This window comes from Mus musculus, chromosome 4 (genome assembly GCF_000001635.26).
Source record: "Mus musculus strain C57BL/6J chromosome 4, GRCm38.p6 C57BL/6J".
Taxonomy (NCBI): Eukaryota; Metazoa; Chordata; class Mammalia; order Rodentia; family Muridae; genus Mus; species Mus musculus.
Genome location: NC_000070.6, coordinates 130,073,957 through 130,094,072, shown reverse-complemented (window position 1 = coordinate 130,094,072; position 20,116 = coordinate 130,073,957). Strand labels below are relative to the sequence as shown.

Here is a 20,116-nt window from a genome sequence, read left to right as displayed (position 1 = left end):
CAGGGTGAGCAGGAGTACTGACCCCCGGTCCCTGGGAAGTGGGCCCAGTGACCATGTGCACATGACTGGAGTCGGCCATCACATCGGGGACTGCCAGCCCTAGCTTGCTACTATGCCCTGGAAGAAAATCTGTTTGGTGGGAAACCCCCTGTCACGGAGACCTGAGCCCTCTTTCCTGGGCTTCCCAGAAACTTTAAGTCCCTGAGGCTAGCAATTGGCAACACCTCATGTGGTTTGCCGGTCTAGATCTCTATGGAGGGGAGGGCTCGCAGGTTGACTGAGGAGTACAAAATTTGCAGCGGGAGCAAGCTGGGGAATCAAGTCTCAGCTCCTCCCTTTACTAGCTGTGCGATTCAGAGCAGTCAGTTCAGTCACCCTGAACCCTCATTTCCTCCTCTGAAAGCCCAGGGACAATTGAACCTCCAAACTTGGTTGCAGAACACATTAAGACAAAACACACACCCAATCTAAGCTAAGGCTCACTTTGGCACAGTCAGTGACCAATATAGCATCACTCTGAATGCTAAACGGACTGAGCTCAAGTCTGGCTTCTGAGGAGCTCAGAAAGTTACAGTAATAGCTCTGTATTTCTGGTTCTTGATATTTTCAAAGACTTTCTGTGGTTACTGACAAGCTCTGCAGGGGCAGGGGCAACACATGGACCAGGACTTCTCTCTCTGATAACTCATCAAGGGGCCTGCATCAGGTTGTTGGTGTGTCCTCAGAGGTAGTGCCCTTGTGTGCAGCCGGCTTGGTGAGCCAGCTTACAGGGCTCATCTATCTGAATGCAGTCCAGTCCCCAGATGCTGCTATGCTAACAGCATGATTCAGAGCTTCTCTAAAGACCCCAGGTGTGCTGTGCAAAGCCAACCGATCCTTTCCCCTGGACTATACGATGTGAAATCTTACTGGAGGGCCAGGGTGTCCGGGTGTGCCAGGCTGGCCTGGGAGGCCCGCCAAGCCCCTTTCTCCAGGGACTCCCCGATCTCCTTTCAGGCCCTAAAAAAAATAAAATAGGATGAGGATTTCTGGAGAGAAGGAGAGGCAGAGGCCACAAAGCCCTTGCCATGTTCCAGGGGCCCAGCCCCACAGGAACAGATGGCATGCCTGTGCCTGTGGCATGGCCCTAGGATGGCCCAAGCCCTTTGCCTTATCCCAGAAGAGACATCTTTAGGACAGATGTCCAAGGAAGGGAATGAAAGCAAGTCATTTCTTCATCCCTTTGGCTTGGTGTAGGAGCCCACAGCAGAAACAGCAATATTCCTTAGAGTAAGTGGTAGAAGTCACTCACCACAGTGGAGAGCCCAGGTGGACCTGGCTGGCCTGGAGGACCCTGTGGCCCCTAAGGAGAGGAGAGTCAAGGCATGAGAGTCAAGGCATGGCACAGTAATGGCTTTAACAAACAGACCAGACTGGAGGGCGGTTAGGCAGCAGGAACGTTCCTACATTGCATTAGCTTTCTTTTCTCCTGAAATTGCTCCTTCCTTTCTGATCTTACACTTGAACTTCTACCAGGAGCTCTGGCTCTGGAGCAGAGGTGGAGAGTGGTTGAATACCCAGGATCCTGTGCCCAGCGCTCGCTGAGTGATGCACCCGGGCTTGTGAGGTGCAGAGACCAAAGGCAGGAGAGAACAAACTACTAACCTGGGTATCTCCCAAAAGCCTATACTTCCCAAAGGCAGCCCAGCATCCTACTGTTCTACGGGAGAAGGTCTGCACAGCAGGGGTCCACAAGTCCTAGGGGCAGGGGCCATATGTATCAAAGGCCATGTCCCCCACCACCCACAGCCACAGAAGGGACTCCTGGCATCTCCAAAGCCCTTGACCATATCAAAGAAGGGGGAGGAGATCTTTGGGGCAGACAAAAAGGCTGATCCAACATCCACCTGGGAAAGTTCTGTGGCTCCTCCCCCCAGGTCACAGTGACATGCTACACCCCTGGGATGTCCCTTCCTGACACTGCTGGGATTGTATCTAAATACCCACAGTCCAGAGATCACCTGCTCACCGGAGCAACACCTTCTCTGAACCCTATGCCCCTCCCCAGAACATTCTGGGCCATGGCTCCTAAGCTGACTCCTGGGGTGGGACTGCTCATCGCTGGGACCAGGAGAGAGCAGGGGCCTAGGCTGGATAGAACAGTGACAGGAGGAACCCAGGAGGTCCTCATCCACAGCCCCCATGAGCCTCTACTGGGGACCAGAGGTCCCCAGAACAGGTTCTCTGAACTCCTTGAGATATATAAAAACCGGGACCTGAAAGTCGCCCCCCTCTCCCCTGCTTTTTATTTGTCATGAAGTACTCTTAATGTCCCCAAACACCTCCCAACACTATACAACCATACTATATTAGCGCACAGTGGATTCACTTTCTCTGGAGCCCTATCAGCTTGCTGCTGTCACACTGTCACTGATGAGAAAAGTGGATAGGAGATGCAATATTGCTTAATAAATGCTCTCTCCGATTCGCCCTAAGAGTAAAAGCACCACCCAGTTGCCCAAATGAACTTCTTGGTTCCTCTCTTTCTCTCACTCAGTCCCCCTTTCACTTCAGACCAAGGGAACAAGCCTCCCCAACCCCCTGCAAGCACATCCCAGATCCCCTTAGCTTTCTGTCCCCTCTCCCTCCCCACCACCCATCCACCCACCTCTTGCCAGCCCTTCCCTGAGTGTGCCTGCCCTGTGAGGTATCTTTTTCGGAGCCCAGCATGGTTTCTGATCCCACGTGCACTTCTCACGCTATTCCCATGCCCAGCGTGGTGGATTTCTTGAGGTCCCTCAGACATGCTGAGCTCCTGGCTGCTTTTGTTTCTGTGTATCGGTGTCATCCCTTCTGCCTAGACCTCTTCTCCCAGGCCAGCAACAGCTGCCTCCACCCTTCCTTGAGGCCTCAGTGATGTCATCTCTCCAGCCAGGGATCCGCTAAACAGTGAGTGGTTCTCAACCTCCCTAATGCTGCGACCCTTTAACACAGTTCCTCAGGCTGGGGTGCCCCAACCATGAGAAGATTTTCATTTTTAACTCATAGCTGTAATTTTGCTGCTGTTATGAATCAGAATGTAGATATCTGACATGCAGGATATTTGATACACAACCCCCCTGGAAGGGTCGTGACCCACAAGTTGAGAAACGCTGCCTTAAGGCCCTACCCAGTTCTCCCCTGTAACATCACCCCATCCCTTGAACCTTTCCTATTCCCTTGTTTCCTGTGCTTGCGGGGAGGTCCCATGGGACAAGGGCCCTTGTCTATGTGGCTCTGTGCTGTGGCCCTGGTTTGGAACAGATGGTCAATAATTGCTTATTGACTGACTGAATGGCTCGTGTCTGGTAAGCAAACATGCATGTGCCCGGAAAATCCAAAAGGCGTTGGAAAGCAAAAGCCACTTAATTAGATGAGTCCAAAGCCCTGGCATCTCCGCACGGCTGGGGCTCCTGTGGCCACCACGAGCTTACCACATCCCCCTCAGTGACATCCTAGTTCATAGAAGCAGAGACAAAAACAGTTTAACTCACAAGATGCCCTGGGGGTCCTGGTCGTCCCTGGGGTCCCATGGCACCGGGCTCACCCTGCAGGATCAGAAAGAAAGAGGTGACACAGAAACTCACTCACCTGCACATCCGTGGCTACTTTCAGGGGAGAGATGAGCAGAGCTTGTGGTGGTGCCATGGAGGGCTGGACAGAGCTCTGAGCTTTAGACTCTAGCCTTAAAGGCCAGGCCTGCCTTTTGGGTGGTTGTCCAATGGTGCTCTTAGGGAGGGGACCAGTTATAACTGTCAAGATGGGGGGCCGGGGAGCGGGCGAAATTTCACACCAGAAGGCCAAGGAGAGAAGTCAGCCACTCTAATGCAGAAAATGGGAAGATAATGCAGCAGAGAGGCTACATCTCAGACTTAGTGGAGCCCCAGGCCGCATGACCACAGAACCCCAGTCCTTACCTCTGCCCCTGGCCGGCCACTGCTGCCAGGAGGACCGGGTTTTCCACAGTCACCCTAAAAGAGAGAGGTGGCAGTTTGGCTTGGTATCCCCACCCCCACATTGACCCTGGATCAAGGGAGCTCTGACATCTTGCTCTGGCTTTGGCCAGAGGACCTCTGATACTCTTCAAGCTGGTGGGTGTCAGCATCCCGACCCAGTCTGCTGGGCCCTGGTGGCCTCAGGAAGCCAGGCCTGGAGTAGCAGCTCAGCCAGGGGTCAGGTGGCAGGCAGTTTAAACCCAGGCTGGGCTGCCCAACTCAGGCGTTGGGTCTGAAGAGACCGGGGAAGTCTGTTGAGCTGAAGTCCTCCTTCTTACCTTAGGCCCAGGGAGGCCAGGATGACCTGTTTTCCCCTTGAAGCCCTGGAAGGAAAAGCAGGGAGATGTGGTGCCCGAGATCTGATACCCGAGATGCCCCCACACCTTCCTGCGCAGGCTATATCAGTAGAGTCTATTGCAACCATAGCATGAGGACATGGAGGCTCCGAGGAGAGCCGGGAGGGGGGCTCAGAGCTCCCGGCTCCTTCCTTCAGCTCAACTTACTGGAGGTCCCATGAGTCCGGGAGGGCCAGCAGGACCTGGGTCCCCCTAGGGAAAGAAAAGGAAGCATTGAGGAGGTTTGATTCAGCCCTGACCACACCCACTCTCCGCCCCACTCTGCTTCTGAATCTCCATCCCCAGGATTTGCTGGGAACCTTAGATGGGACAGAGGGAAAAAATCCCAGTCTGGCTCAGCCTCTGACTGACTGGGGACTGTGAACGAGTCCCAGCCCCTCTGTGGGCCTTGGTTTGGTTTCTTTTTGTTAAGGATGGGAAATGACCTTGATAGCTCCACAACCCCCCCCCCCCCCCCCGCTTTGCCATGTTCCCATTTCTCTGATTGCCCAGAAAAATCTCAACCAAGGAGCCAGAGCCTGCTTAGGCCTGTCATGATTACAACCTTATTCTTTCCAGAATACAGCCTACTTCCTCCAGCTGTCCAGGTTTCGGGATCTAAGTGGTATCTCTGTCACCATCCAATTCACTTAACCTGGCTAAGTCTATTAGGAGGCATGAGAGACTCAGGGGAGTCTGAGGCCAGCCGGGAGGAGACTTGGATACCCTGATTAAAGGGCGACTCCAGCTCACCTCATCAGCAGGGAGGGCTCCTGCCTCCCATCCAGCCCCATCTTACCCTCAGGCCAGGCTTGCCGTCCTTCCCGTCCAGTCCGTCCAGCCCAGCAGGGCCCTGCGCACGAGAAAGGCGTGGCTAGATGCTGCTCTCGAGCTTAGGAGGAGGGAAGTCTGACCCAGCCCCATGGTTGGCTCCACCTCTTACCCAACTCACACTGTTACCACAACATGCACACACACTCACACAGGTACTCCATCCCACATGCCATCGGGCCCAGAGGCCACACACTCACCTGAATCCCGGGAGGGCCGGGTGGCCCAGGGGACCCAGGCAAGCCTGAGGGACCTCGAATCCCTTCACTGCCCTGAAACAGGAACACCCAATGAAGTCAGGGCCAGGGATGCTAGGGGGTCCCTGGGAGTCAGGACATCTGGCTTCCTGTCCTGGTTCTACGTTGACTAACTAATGTATTCCACACAGTCTCCCTAAGAACCTGTGTCCTCACCCACCAAGGCCCCTTTCCCTCACGGCTCTATGGGGAGTGAGAACTTGCTTAAACCAGCCCCTTCTCAGGGTTGTCCCAGAGGCCGGTACATGTGTGTGTGTGTGTATGTGTGTGTGTGTTTAATTTATATTGTGTGTGGGCTTTCATGCCTCAAAGTGGGAAAGGTGAGGAGATTCCTGTACTCCAGGGTCTCATGGTCCCTGAGGGCCACATGCCTGCAGTGAAACACCACATCAGCTTTTCAAGGATGGAGCTGCAGATCTCAGGGATTGGGGTGGAGGCCCATGGTGGCCAGGCCTTAGGGAAAATGTCACAGGAGTGTCACCAGATGGTGGACTCTGAAGATGAGTCCCTGGGATGAGGCAGGAGGGAAGCTAGAGGGGACCTAGGAGAGAGAGATTTGGAAGTGGTCCCATGCCTGTGACCTGGGTGTCAGGGCCCTTAGGGTAGATGGACTGGGAGATGAGGCTGGGGAGGTGGGCACTGGACCTGGAGGGGCCCCACGTAACATGTGGCACATAGTCAAGAAACAGACCAGTGGCTTTGACATCGCTTCTCAGCACCCTGGGAGTTGGTGGGGGACCCTTGATCCTTGACCCTGGGAGCATAAACTAGGTTTCTGGGCCAGAGGATAAGATTCCAGAACCTTCTTCCAGGTCTTATCCAGAGCTTCCTCACTTGTGTCTGTACTCTATGAGGTTGCACGCAAACTTTTGTCTAATAAAAGGCTCAGGGACTGTAAAACCACCTGCAAACAGCCATATAGCCATGGAAAGCCCAAAGCAGGGAATTGGGGAGGAGAATAGGAGTGTGGACTGAGAGGTAAGATGCTTAAGGAAAGGTTGCTGTTTCCCCTGGGCAGCGGAGAAGCTCTGCGGCAATGGACAGACACAGCTACAGGGCAGAAAGTCGGGGGTGTTGCAATACCGCCATTGACCAGGAGGGGTCAGCACAGTTCTAGCCAATGTCAGCCTCGCTGAGAGTTGAGATGAAGCACCTCTATCCAGCAGTGTGGGATTCTCTGCAATGACCAGCCTAAGCAGGACTTGGCTACCACCTCCATCCTTCACTGGGAAGGCAGGCATGAGAGGGAGCTGACAGCCACCATAGGTCCACCTACGTCTGATGGGCACAAGCCTGGGGAGGCGGCAGAGGGACACTCATCTCTGATGCTAAGACAGTGTGTGCCCTGGATGGCTCCCTAACTTTTGGGTCTTCCAACTGTTTTCTTTTCCTCATTGTACAGTGAGAGGCTAATGTGTGGCTTCAGAGAAGAGAGGCTCCCAGAAACCACAGCGCCCTGTGGATGCCTCCTCCATCCAATGCTTAGAAATTAAGCCTGGGGTCTCCCCCAGCTCCTACCCAGTACATAAGGGAGCCCCAGCTTCTGCTGAGCCAGGGACGTCACCTCCAAACTGCAGCAGGGCTATGTGCCTAGCTTATCACTGTAGTTCTAGAGTCAGTCCTGCAGAGTTCCAAGGCTGCTGTCCCAAGATTATCACAAAATCACAGGTGACCCTGTGTCTTCGGGGCCCTTGAGGACAACCTACAGAGAGAGGCAACCCCTCCTCCAGGTATGCCTCCATTCAAGGGGTCCCAGTTTCATTCGTTCCCTGGCTCCTTGCCCCCTCTGCTTCCCCTTGAGAAATGAAGCTGGCTGAAGCTGGCCTGTCACAGTCTAGTTACCCGCCTCTACCAGTCCTGTGCCTCTACCCCCACCTTGTTTATGCCAGTCTCCTGGCAAATGGGAGCCCAGGCTACTCAAAGGCTGAGCAGGGGGGTAGGGAAGGGAGGATTAGGAGAGGGCGTGGGACCATCCACAGAGCCATCCGTTGGTGAGCACAGCCTGACAAAGATGGACTTGTCTGTGAATTTTCTCAACAGTGGCAACAGCTGCTTGGCTTTGGCAGAAGTGGGGTTCGGCTCACCTTCTCTGCTTGGGGGCCAGGTGGGCCAGGAGCTCCAGCTTTGCCTGGGAATCCTGGAGGACCCTGTGTCAATGAAGAAGTGGGCAGGGCTGGAGGCGGGGCTTCTTCCCCCTACCTTCTTGGTGGGCGCCATCTATCTGCCTGACCCTCCGTGGTTACCTGGCTCCTGAAATCTATCACAGCCACTTGGACTGTTTCTCCCACCCCCTACCTCCCTGGCCCAGGTCCATCTTCATCCGGCAGGCCCTGCTCCTCCCAGTGGGACCGCCTTACAGGGAACTTCTGTGTCTTTACTCACCGGTGGGCCTGGGAAGCCTGGCTGGCCTTGAAATCCCTAAGGGAAGAAATGAGGAGGTCAGCCCCCCCTTCTTGGACACTTGGTGGAAAGAGGAACAGGCTGGGGTAGCCTCAAGTCTGCAAGCTTTGTCCTTGTCCTCCAGTCTGTCCTAGATGGGCAGCAGGTGAAGTCCCCTCAACCTCCCAGACAATGCTCACCTGGTCACCCTTCTCTCCAGAGCTCCCCTGGGGGCCTCGCTCTCCTCGGGGACCCTGTTGCCACAGAGGAGAATGCAGATGAGAACCCAGTCTTCCTGTCTCTTGGGCCGCAGGGAGAGGCCAGGGCACTCCCCCACCCCCACCCCCACTCTCCACCCCACCCCACCCCACCCCACCCCGTGCCCGGCACTCACCGCTGGACCTTGGGGACCTGGAAGGCCTTCAGATCCTGGTGGGCCCTGGGGACGCAAAGTAACAGAATCAGTCACTCAGAAACATGAGGAGTGAGGCCCTGGGGGTGGGCAGAGCACGAGGTAGGGGTGTCCTCTCCACCTGGCCCTTCAGTTCCCTGGAACCAGCCCGCTAACTAATCCTGCTACCTCCTGGCCTACAGCAATCTGGCCAAAAATTATGAGCTAATCTCTCTTGTGTAGGTCCAGCTCTGACTGTGTCACTCGCTGGCTCAAAAGCCTTCCGGGGCTCCCCTCTGTCTAATGAATGAGGCATACGCTTCCCACTGAGGCTGGGTTTACAGGCATCCTGTAATCTATCACCAGCCACCCTTCCCTGCTTCACACCCCTCTCCCTGCTCCCTCCGCTATGCTTTCGCTCTGTGCAGACTGCTGTACCCTGAACACGCTCTGTTGGGTCGCACCCTCGAGCCTGGGCATGGCTATTTCCTCTCTCTGGAATGCCCACCATTCACCTCTCCTTCCATGTGTCCTGAACCCTCAGGAAACCAATGCTGTCCCTGCCAGGACCCACCCATGACCTCCTGCTCCGTGGACCTGGCACAGCTCCATCCTCCCCTGATCCTCCTTGGGGAAGGACCCCCTTTCCCTCTTCTACAGCATCATCATGCTACCCGAGCCCCACTCTGCTCAGGGCTCTCAGCTCTCAACATTCTTGTCTGTGTCTGTCTGTCTGTCTGTCTGTCTGCCCGTCCGTCCATCCATCCATCCATCCATCCATCCATCCATCCATCCATCCATCCATCCATCCATCCATCCATCCATCTATCTTTCTATCCATACATGTTTTTATCTGCTTCTTGCTGCAGGGCAGGGCTCACAGGGCCTTTTTTGCTCAGTGCAGACCCCTCAGAAGGACTCGCAGCACCCAGCCTGCCTAGGAGACCATCCTGTGGCAGAGTAGAAGAGTGACAGGGTTGGCCTGGCTGGCGTTTGTGAGAAGGGGAGAGATGGCTCCAGCTCTAGCTTAGCAGATCCCGGCTATGAGGGCTGAGGTTCTTCAGCAGATAGACATGGACTCCAGCCCAGCCCTCCTCCACCACTAACTCACTCCCTGGCTGGCTGCAGGCCTCTGGGTGAGTCATGTCACTCAGGAGCCTGTGACTTCATATGCTAGCAGTCCTCAGCTCCTTCCTTCAGTGTAGGACCCCCATGAAGGTGGCCTCAATAGAAGAAGAAGAAGAAGAAGAAAAAAATTCCTGGCCCTGATTTGGCAGGAGAGGGGAATTCTGCCAGCTGACTGGGCCCTTTCCCTCTGACTTCTCTGCAAGAAGCCTGCTAGGATCTCCTCACAGCCTCTGCCTCCGCCTCCGCAGCCACCAGCCTGTGCAGAGCAGCAGCTGGAGTGACTGGGGCAGGGGCAGCAGGGGTCACTGGCTCCTCCTCACAGGAAGATCTCCAGTCCAGCGGATGAAGGTGGCGGTGGGGGTGGGGGGGCACCCTGCTTGACGCTCACCTCACATCCATACCCATGCTGCAGCTTACCGATTCGCCCTTCTCTCCCGAGGGGCCAGTGTATCCTCGCTCTCCCTTGATACCCTGATGAGCAACAGCAGAATTAGCTCTGTGGCCTGCCTACCATGGTGCTAATGCAAGATGTGGGGGTGGGGTGGGGCAGGGGCGGGGTGGGGGTGCAACTGGGGCCCAGACTGGCACCTGAAGGCTCAGGGCACCAAAGTAGGGGATGAGAGAGAAGAGATGGTGGCCAGTAAGGCCTCCCACCTGCCACTGTGGCCCACGCTGGAAAGTGGGACATACCCACCCCGAGGGCACCTTTGCAAGGGGTGGCACCTCTCAGATGTCTACCTCTCTCCCCTAAATCCCCGTAGGAAGCAAATCTCAGTTCTTTCTGAGCCTGGGACTCATAATAGCTTCCAACAGTGTTCCCTTCCTTCCTTCCCATCAAAGTGGTGGTGGCCAGCCATATTACCAAGGGAGCCAAAGTGGGGTAGGGGTCAATATGGACAGCCTGGCCGAGACTGAATGCCGGGAAAGAAGGGACCCAGTTGAGGGGCACCCCGCCTGTTTTCACCACCAGCCTGTACCTCCCGTACCCCCAGAACCAGAGCTCTCTTACTCACAGGCAGTCCTGGGGGGCCCATGGCACCTGGGTAGCCAGGTTGTCCTGGAGGACCCTGCAAAGAAAGGCAGACATGATGAGGGACCAGCCCGCAACATTTCTGTGACCCAAGCCTGAGTACCTGGCTCTGCCATCCAGTAGGTGCCCGCCCTTGCACACGGTGACTACTCTGGGCCATTCCCCAAGCCCAGGTTCTCTTGGCTAGGGGTCAAAGCCCCAGGCTCACCTGAGCCCTGGGAACAGAGCAGGAAAGGAGGCCCAGAGTGAGGTGGGGGAACCAGGTGTACAAGAAGGGTGCACAAGTGCTACGGGCGGAGGGAAGGGGAGGGCCCACTGGCAATGGCATACAGGAGCCAGAGCTGTGTGTGCTCCTAGGGTGTAGGCGCGCATGGGCACCCAGTTGCTTGGATCCAGGGGGTGTGTGGCCCTTTCTTTTGTAGCCTTCAGCCCTTCTGATCCAGGCTGAGAATTTCAAAAGAAGGCTACCTCCCTACTTCTACTCAGTGGCTGCCCCTCCACCAGCTCCACCGGGCTCCTCAGCCTCTTCTTACCGGTTCTCCTTTGTCTCCAGTCAGGCCCGTGAGGCCTCGCTCCCCTTGAAGCCCCTTAGAGAGAGAAACCATGAGGAACTGCAGAGGAGGCTAACCCCTACCTAGCCCACGTTCTTCCCTGCCCCACGCCTGCCTCTTCCCACTCTGCACAAAGGTCACCAGTGGTGGTGACCCAGTGTCCCTGGCAAAGTGACTGTCTCGGGTGTACCCTGGAAGAGTTAAGTCCAGACGTATGGGTGCCTGTGAGGAGCACAGCTTCCAGAGAGGCGGCTGCAGGGACACATTTGCTCAAGTGAGCGGCAGACAGGGCGGCCCCCAGGTAACCTTCACGGTCATTTCCTACGCCAGAGGCTGTCTGGGGGTGCATCTTTAGGAGATGTGTGCTCCTTCAGAGGGGGGCTGTCAGGATAGGTGCCCCCACAAATGATGTTCTTCTCTATGTCACCATGGCACTTACCTGTCCCGATTCCCACCCAAACCCAAATCACCCTCTTTAGGGATACAAGGAACAGGAAGGAGAGGGCTCTCTCCAGAGCAATCCCATGGCACTCAGTAACGGGGACATTAGTTTCCATGGAAGCCCCTCATTCCTCACCCTGATCTCCAACACTGAAAACATCTCGGCTGCCCCCTTCTCCCTCGTACCTGCTAGAAGTGGTACCCAAACCTCTCCATGACACAAGACAGATGGCTAGACAGACAGATGGCCTCTTCACCCAAGCAAGCAGAAACAGACATGGTCCGGCCAGGGATAAAGACATGGGAACAGATGGAAATGTGACAAGGAGGGGCCCTGGCCCCTGGCCTCCACCGCCACTCCTGGGAGGGCAGGAGCCAGCCCGGGGGAACACGAATCCAACAAACAAGGGGTTTAGCTTCCATGACCCGGGAAGGAGCAACAGTGAGGATGGGGGAGGGGTTACGATTTAAACACACCTGTGACAATGACGGTGACAAGACAGAGCAATTAACGACACCTGGCAGAAGGATCAGCCCAAGGCCCTAGACACAGTGGGGCAGGGCCCTAACACCAGAAACCCAGCAGGCTGGTACCACATGCCCAGTCTTGGAGCAGACTCGGCCTGGAGCCAAGGAAGAGGGAAGAAGAGGAGGCCATGGGTTCCCTCTAGCCGCAGGGAAGGGTGCACACAGAGCTGCCTGTGAATGCCCAGAGTGCCTCTGGACAGTCCTACCAGGCAGCAGGGCAGCTGACCTGTGCCAGCCTGCAGTGTGAAGCCCTAAAGCTTTGGCATCTCTGCCAGGCTCAGAGCCAGGCGCCTGGCAGGGCCCCAAGAACTACTTTCAGCAAATCTTCAGTCCACCCGGCAGTGGTGGGAAGCAGGAGCCGAGCCGGGAGAGATAAAGGGGCTCCCTTCTTAGAGGCACCAACTTCCAGTGAGAAGGTAAAAGAGGCTTGGGGACAGAGGGGAAGTGATGTGTGTGGGCAAGGAAAATGGAGGGGGTGAGAAGGAGAGGCCGAAGGGAGTGCGAAGAGGTCAGAGACCAGAGAGCCGAGCTGCAGGGACCTAAGGGAACCTGTGTCGTTAGCTACCATGTCTGTGGAGGACAATGAACAGAACACCAGGACACGAAGGGGGTAGAGGAGATGGCACAACCGGGGACGGGGGGAACGACAAGCGGAAGCCACAGAGACCTGGCTGGCAGGAAGGGGGGTGGAGTGCTGCTAGGTTCTTACGGGCAATCCGGGGGAGCCAACAGCACCAGGAAAACCTGGGGGGCCCTGGTGGGAGAAACAGGCAGGTCACATCTCACAAGAGCGGTCACCCTGGGGGAGCCTAGAGTCTGCAGCCAGGGAGCCTTGGCGGGGAGTTTTTCAAGGTCACTGGAAAGGAACCTTAGCAGAAGGTGGCCACTGTTACCCTAAATGGGGCCCCAACAGGCAGAGAGAGCAGCAGCCTCCCCAGCCAGGAGACCCTTCCCAGGGCTCCCCAAGTCGGCCTCTGGTGGAGTACAGATTATCTTCATTCTAGTTCTGCACCCCTCCCCTACTACCCAATCACCAAGGCCCCTCAGGTGAGTAGCCCCAAGGCCTCCATTTTTCTTCGACAAAGAACATATCACCAGCACTTTCCATTTTCCTAGCCACATCTTTCATGCTTCACCAACATCCCTGAGAATTCTGGGTAGAGACCCCTGGCCTGGTGTTTGTAGACTCCCCTAGAGATGGCCTCATAGAGCTATGGAGGGGACCATCCCCAAGCCTTTGTAAGAACTAGTGTTGAGTTGAGTAGAGAGATCTGGCTGCATACATATACCATGCTGGCCTGGGTCCCTCGTGTGGTACTAAATGCAGCGGGGAAGAGGAGGGGGACCTGAATGCATGCCCCCCGAGGGCTTTCCCTAAGCGGATCCACAGGGACTGGGGCAGAGCAGGGTGCTTCAGGGTATTCCAAGAGGGAGAGCACAGCCCCCAAAAGATGCTCTCAAGAGGGGAAGGTAGGGACAGTGGGTGTCCCTGCCTGGCTGCAGAATGGTGTGTGGGTTAGGACTTTCTGAGAGCTGTTCAAACGGACCAGGATACCAGGGATACTTACAATAGGGCCTGGAGGACCGGGAGAGCCCCTCATGCCAGGTGGACCCTGCAGAAGAAACCAAAGGAAGTGGATGAAGAAGGTGAAGATGAGGAGGCGCCACGGCGGCCCACGGTTCCACACCTTCTTCCAGCTCCCTGCAGTTGCAGACCAGAGAGAGCTGCCGCCGCCGAGGCAGAACCACTTAGCTGATGCTGAAATGGCCTTTCCTTCAGTTCATTCAGTCATCCAACAAGCATTTATTGAGCAGCTATTATGTGCCCGGGCAAAAGCCCAGGGGCTGGAAACATAGCCATAAACAAAACATTAAAATCCCCGCTTCGTGGCACTTATGTCCTAGAGGCGAGGTGAACAGTTACAGATGGAACACGGCTGGCGCATAGTCGGTGCTCAGTTCACACCTGTGGCGTGTTCCTGAAGGAAGCAGATACTTGGGTGCTGGCTGCTGCTGAGGACAATGACGGCAAAGGGGATTCCCTGTTGCAGGGGGTGGGGGGTGGGAGCTTGAGGGGGGATGTGAGGTATGGGAGCCTGGGAGGGGGTGTGTGGGAGCCTGGGAGGGGGCGTGTGGGAGTCTGGGAGGGGGCGTGTGGGAGCCTGGGAGGGGGCGTGTGGGAGTCTGGGAGGGGGCGTGTGAGAGCTTCCAGTTTAGAAAGGGCAGCATGTGAAGGCCTCACTGAGAAGCTAACCCGTGACTGAACTGCTGCATGGGGAAGCAGGCCTGGAGAAGAGGGGTGCCAAGAAGGGAAGCAGCCAGGAACCAGCATGCCTGAGAAGCAGGAGAGGCAGAGAAGTAGGGGGACTCCAGGCCACAGGAGAGCCAGAGGAGCAGGGAGTGCTCAGGGCACGGGTGGACCCTGTGTCTCTGAGGCCCTAGCTGGATGAGGACCTGCTCCTCAGCCTTACCTCTTCTCCTCTTTGGCCTGGCATCCCTGGAGGACCAGGCAGGCCAGGGCTCCCAGAACAGCCAGGTTCTCCCTCACTGTTGTCTCCCTGGGGGAGGGGGACAGACGTGGTGGGCATATGGATTTGAGGAAGGGAGGGGGTCAGGGCAGGAGGGGTGGATGAAGGGAAGCAAGGATCCACGCACCCTGGCCTCCTCAGCTCTTGGGCGTTCCCTCTCTATGAAGCACTGTGGTAGACAAGAGAGGCTCTGTTAGGTAAGGCTGGTCAGGAGGCCTCACACACACACACACACACACACACACACACACGATACCACACCAGGCTTGCCAGCTCTCCCGGCTCAGTCTCTACCAGATGGAGATGGCGGGACCTGCACCAGGAAGCCCTTCTACACCAGGGAGCCCTCCTGTCCCAGCCTGCCTCTGCCCAGTTCCTACCCTGGCACAGTTGTCAAAACCTGGCACGCCAGGGATGCCCTGGTCCCCCTTTTCTCCTTTCTCCAGAAGGAAGGCTGGATGAGCCGTCTGGCCCTGGGCACAGTCACCACAGATGCTCTGATGGGGAAAACGGAAAGGACAGAAGGACCCAGGTCAGAGATGGGCAGCCTAGGGGATGCCCTCACAGAATGCAGGGCCCGGGCACCCTGCCCAGCAGTCCTTCACCCTCACACTCTCCTTCCCCAGCCACATCCCTGCAGCAGCTCCGCTCTGTCCTCAGGGGACCCGATCACAGCAATTGGCTCTGAGTCTCCTCCAGGAAGAGGCTCAGGTAGGGCCAAGCCAGAGCGCTTTCCAGACAGGAGTGTGGGAGGAGGCGGAGGGACCCGCGGAGGGACCATCTGTCCCGCCTGTTCCTGCAACCTGCACCCGCCGCGAGGACAAGCCCCAAGGATCCAGGATGAAAAAGCTGGCTCCTGGTGCCAGCACCTCTGCCTGGGGATGCCAGGAGACAGCCGCAGGAGGAGGCCCTCGATGGATGTTCCTGGGGAGGGCCTGCAGCTCAACAACTGTCACAGGCTCCACAGGTCCCTGGGTCTGAACTGTCTGTCCTTATAGGAAAGGCTTTCTCTGGATCAGGCACTGCCCTTGTTTGGTCACAGACTCTGAGAGATGATAGAGCCCTTGGGAGCCTGGAGCTTCTCTGTTGCAGGCGTGGTGCTGGGGTCCGAGGCAGGAGCCCCACGCTCACTTTCACTATTCCTAGTAACATCAATACCAACGGCCATTTGCACAGCAGCCATAAGGCCACGGGTTATAATGGGCCTTGGCACATTCAGTCCCAGGGCACAGAGAGGCTGCTTATGTTATGAGCATTGTAGAGATAAGAAAGCCGATATTCAAAAGAGGCAGTGTGATTTGTCCAGGTAAGCCCGGATTGGTCCCTGCCTGACTGTCTGGAGTCAGCACTTTCTCTGGGCTGCGGACACAGTGACCACTGTCTCCCGGCCAGCTCCCCTGGCTGCCGTCTGACTTCTCTTACAGGCTGAGTTCAGTTCCTGTGTCAGACTTTTTGTGGAGCCCTTGATTACAAAGCCAGCAAGTGAGATGTTAGAAGTGTGACCCATCTGGGGTTGGAGTCACACCATCACTGCCTGGAGGGCAGGGCCTGGGGGACTCAGGCTCCCCTGAGACCAGGAGAGAAGGGGGTGGGTGGTCTCCTTGCTGTAACCTCACTGTGCTGCAGCTCAGGGCTGGTGCAAGCTGCTTCTGGAAACATCCACGGTTCAGAGGGGCAGGGCAGGCAGCCCTTATACTGTGCCCTGACCAGAGCTCCCTGGGGTGGCATAATGTCCACGACACTGACCAGCCTGTGCCCAAGAGAGAAGCTAGAGGAGGCTTCATGGGGAAGGGTGTCCTGAGGCTGCCGCACTCCTAGAGAGGGGTGCAGGAGCTTGAAGTGAGCCTGCAGGAATGACCCAGCCCATGTCACTTCTAAAGGTGAATAAACAGGGGGGAGAGGAGACTGTAGGAAGCCTGAGGCTCCAGAGAACTTGGTCAGTCAGACCAGACAGCCCTTTGGCAGGACCGCAGGCCAACTCTCCTCCACAGCTGCTTTTTTTTTTTAAAGTCCCTCCCCCTGCTGAAGTCTTTTTAAACTGACACCCACCCACTCCCCATATCACTTCACTGTCACACTCTGTGTGATGCCATGGTGGCTTTTGCGGACCCAGGTGCTAGGGTGCTTCTTTGGCAACTGATGCGAGCTGACTTCAGGCTGGGTTCTGTCACCAGGAGCGCTGCAGGTGGGGGGATTTGCAGCCTTCCTTTAAGCATTCACTCAATAAATGCTGCCTAGAGGGTGGTTCCAAAGCCAGAGGCCCAGCCAAGCCCTCTCAGACAGCTGCTTAGGAGGTCCTTCCCCCAACGCAGGGTGCCAGCAGGCTCAACCTGCTGCTGTTAGGTGGCAGGCAGCTGAGCGCCTGCTGTGAGAATCCCGTTGGTGACACCTGCCAGCGGCCCTCTTACCTTGAGGAGGTGTTTCTCGATGGGTAAGGATCCCTGTGAGAGACAGATACACACAGCTTCTAGCTGGCCGGGAGGGGAAGTTTACACAGCCTAGAGGAGCAGAAGGAGGACCCCCACCAGAGCTAACGGGGCTGAGTGGCCAGCTCATTCCCAGGGAGGGCAGGAAGGACGATGGCCAGTGTGTCCTGGCTGATACCCACCAGCTCGGCAGTGAGCCCGGGCTGTCCTGGCAAACCATTGTGTCCAGGCACTCCCTGAAGCAGAAAAGAAACAAGAGCTCAGAGACTCTTAGTGATCTCCTTGCTAGGGCTCACAGCCCTGCCACCTGTCAGCCGCTCTTGCATGGGTGGTAGCTCTGACTACTCTAGGCCTCAAGGTCTCCCACGGCTGGGGGCTGCGGGAGCCAAGGAGGCACAGAAGTGGATGGTCCTTAAAAGTAGTTCCACTGGGAGCATTTCCTTGTGCAGCAGGTCAGAAGCTAGACAGGGGGTCTTCAATAGGGTGACTGCTGAGGGCTATTCTAAGCTGCTTTCCCGTACTTTCTCATTAATCACCATTGTAGTCTCCTGGAGGCTACAAGCGATTTGTTGCAGTCCTGGAAACAAAGGGACTCAGAGAAGGTCATAGGCTGAGTGATACAGATGTGTCACTGGGACTACTGGAGAGGACCACTGGCTCCCCAACCTTTCTTCATCCCCTACTTGTGCCCCATCCCTTGAAAGATGTCCCTGCAGTATTGGATGCTTGCCAATCGGAGCATCTAGGTGCAAGTCCTCACCACCCAAGTAACTTTTGGAAGAGTATGAGCCCAGCGCTGTGCCTCGGTTTCCTTCTCTGTAAGACGGTCATCATGCAGAGATGGCTTCGAGGAAGTCATGCTGCTGTGAGGGACACAGCACAGAGCCCCGATGTAGGATGTGCGGGGACACTCCTGTTAAGAGTTTGCCACCCAGCCTCTAGCTTCCTTGCATGTTCACATTGCACATTTGCATATTAAATACTCTGCTGAAGAAGGGAGGGTGTTCGGATTTAAATCCCCAGCACCTAACGAGGAGGCGGCGGCGCACGTTAAATATGTGTTGAATGAACGCATTGCTGCACAGCCTGCTCTTCCTGGTACAGGATTTCCTTGGCCTGCTCTGAGATCTGACCTCCCTTCAAGACCCAACTTCTGGCACTGGAACGGGTCAGCTGCCCCTGAGCAGCCCCTTTCCTATCTACAGTAGATGCTCCCACTGCTGGGTCACCACCCAGCCTCCTCTAGTACCCATTGGGACCCACAAGATCTAGAAGAATCGTACCTGACACATGGGTAATGCTTTGAATATTTTTGTTTAGATAATTGGTCTCATGCAGTCCTGAACGGCCTTACACTCACTATGTATCTGAGGATGGTCTTAAACTTCTGACCTCACTGCCTCTACTGCCTGGGGGCTGGGATTACAGGCATGTGCCACCTCGCTCAAGTTTTGTATGCTAGTCAAGCACCCTACCAACTGAGCGACACCCCAGCCGTTACTGCATTGTTCCACTCTCCAGTGCTGCGGTGTTAGCTCAAGCCTGAGAGTGTGATTCTTAGCCTGATTGAATTACATATCTGTGTTCTCCTGTACAAGGAGGGGATGCAGCCAGGTTTGACTACTACCTGCCAGTTGTTAAAAACCTCGGGCACATTTCTTAGCCTCTGTGTCTCAGGCACCTCATCTGGGAAATGGATCAAGACAAATGCCGTGTGAAGGCGTTGGAAGGATGCAGCCTCCAGCAAACAAGTGTCAGCCATCCATCCCTGGCTCCACCCCCCTGCACAGAGAAGCCTGGCACAGGGCAGGTGCCTGTGGCAGCCCCGGGTTGGTTGCGGGCACTGGCGTCAGATCCGATTCTGGGTCCTGGGATTACACTCAGCACTTTTTTTTCCCTGCCCTCGTTCCCCCAGTGTGGCTTGGCACAGTTCACACACTACGCCAGCTCTCCCTGGTTAATGGGTCACTTTGAAATGACTCAGCCTCCCCAAGCAAACTCCGTGCCCCCTGCTGACAGATCACTGGCTGCTGCTGGCACTGCACAGGAAGCTTGGACTCTTTCATCCCGTGCAGGGACTGCCAAGTGTGTGGTGTGGGCTCTGGTTCCTGGGGAGTGACCCCTCCCCTGAGGACTGTCCTGAAATGCAGAGGAAGAAGGAGGAAGGGCTCTGCTAGGGAAAGCCCCGAGGCTTTAATACCTGGCTGGGTGACCTGGGACAAGACACCTCACCTCTCAGAGCTTAAGCTGTCCAAGTTGTGACATAGTTCCCCACATGAAACATTGTGGGGACAGCTAACCCTCCGGGCATTCACGGTGTGCCAGGAAAGATTTCACACGCACTGAACACACAAGCTTATTCAATACTCGCAAGAAGCCACTGAGGCAGGTGCTATAATTATCTGTATTTCATAGATAAAGGTATGCAGACATCGCGAGGTTAAGTGACTTGCCCAGCGTCACAGAGCACATGGCAGAAAGGAGACTCAAACTGAGGCTGGAAGTGTGACACAGATCTCGGCTCCTCCTGATATTCCTTCCTTCCTATCTCTGGCCTCTGTGCTATTTCCTGAGGACACCATGGACATTCTCACTTCTAGGCCTTTGCACCTGCTGCTTTCCCTGCTAGGGGTGCATCTCCCCAGAGGTGCTCCTCCCCAGAGGTGCTCCTCCCCACGTGTGCTCCTCCCCAGACATGTTTTCTCCTCAACAGGTTCACTTGCATTTCCTTTACATCTTGATCCAAATGTCACCTTTGATTTGCATGTGCATATATGTTCAGGTGTACATGCACATGTGTGTGCAAGTCATGCGCATGTATGTGTATGCATTTGCACGTTGAGACCAGATGTTAACACTGGGTGTCTTCCTCAGTTGCTCTCCACCTTATTTTAATTTAATGTGTGTGTGTGCATGTATGTGCTCGTGTGTGTATACGTGTATGAGTGAGTGTGCGCGTGTGTACTGTGTGTATGTGAGTGTATGCCTCTGTGTGTGTCACACAATGACACAGCAAGCGTGGACAGGTCAGAGGACAGCTGAGGGTTTCCTTCTCTCCTTCTACCTTGTGGGATGTGGGGATGGGAGCCAGGTCAGCAGGCCTGCATGTGAGCGAGCGCCTTTATTGCTGGAGCGATCTCATCGGCTTTCCACCTTAACATCTGAGACAGGGTTTCTCGCTGAAGCTGCAGCTTACCTATTCACTTAGACTGGCTGGCCAGGCAGCCCCACGCAGCCATCCACCTGTCTCTGCCTCCCCAGCACTGGAGTTACAGGCG

At 55.9% G+C, this 20,116-nt stretch overlaps 1 protein-coding gene and 1 long non-coding RNA gene across 9 annotated transcripts in view; one reads left to right on the top strand and one right to left on the bottom strand.

Annotated features, from left to right (window-relative positions):
* Nucleotides 1–20,116, bottom strand: part of Col16a1 (collagen, type XVI, alpha 1) — a 51,461-nt gene that overhangs the window by 5,205 nt on the left and 26,140 nt on the right. For 4 of the 8 annotated variants that reach the window (XM_006502641.3, XM_006502640.4, XM_011240386.3 and 1 more), the window contains 22 exons: nucleotides 17,021–17,074; nucleotides 16,821–16,853; nucleotides 14,793–14,909; nucleotides 14,540–14,581; nucleotides 14,356–14,442; nucleotides 13,453–13,497; nucleotides 12,594–12,638; nucleotides 10,898–10,951; nucleotides 10,348–10,401; nucleotides 9,752–9,805; nucleotides 8,210–8,254; nucleotides 8,016–8,069; nucleotides 7,819–7,854; nucleotides 7,521–7,583; nucleotides 5,380–5,451; nucleotides 5,148–5,201; nucleotides 4,517–4,561; nucleotides 4,292–4,336; nucleotides 3,936–3,989; nucleotides 3,513–3,566; nucleotides 1,292–1,342; nucleotides 910–999 (listed from right to left, as the gene is read on the bottom strand). In XM_006502641.3, coding sequence (XP_006502704.1) covers nucleotides 910–999; nucleotides 1,292–1,342; nucleotides 3,513–3,566; nucleotides 3,936–3,989; nucleotides 4,292–4,336; nucleotides 4,517–4,561; nucleotides 5,148–5,201; nucleotides 5,380–5,451; nucleotides 7,521–7,583; nucleotides 7,819–7,854; nucleotides 8,016–8,069; nucleotides 8,210–8,254; nucleotides 9,752–9,805; nucleotides 10,348–10,401; nucleotides 10,898–10,951; nucleotides 12,594–12,638; nucleotides 13,453–13,497; nucleotides 14,356–14,442; nucleotides 14,540–14,581; nucleotides 14,793–14,909; nucleotides 16,821–16,853; nucleotides 17,021–17,074 — 1,248 coding nt within the window. The other 4 variants (XM_006502642.4, NM_028266.5, XM_006502647.4 and 1 more) reach the window with 4 other exon arrangements.
* Nucleotides 14,855–17,833, top strand: Gm46871. The gene is made up of 2 exons (XR_001784448.2): nucleotides 14,855–14,944; nucleotides 15,039–17,833. It is a non-coding gene; the product is annotated as a predicted gene, 46871 (long non-coding RNA).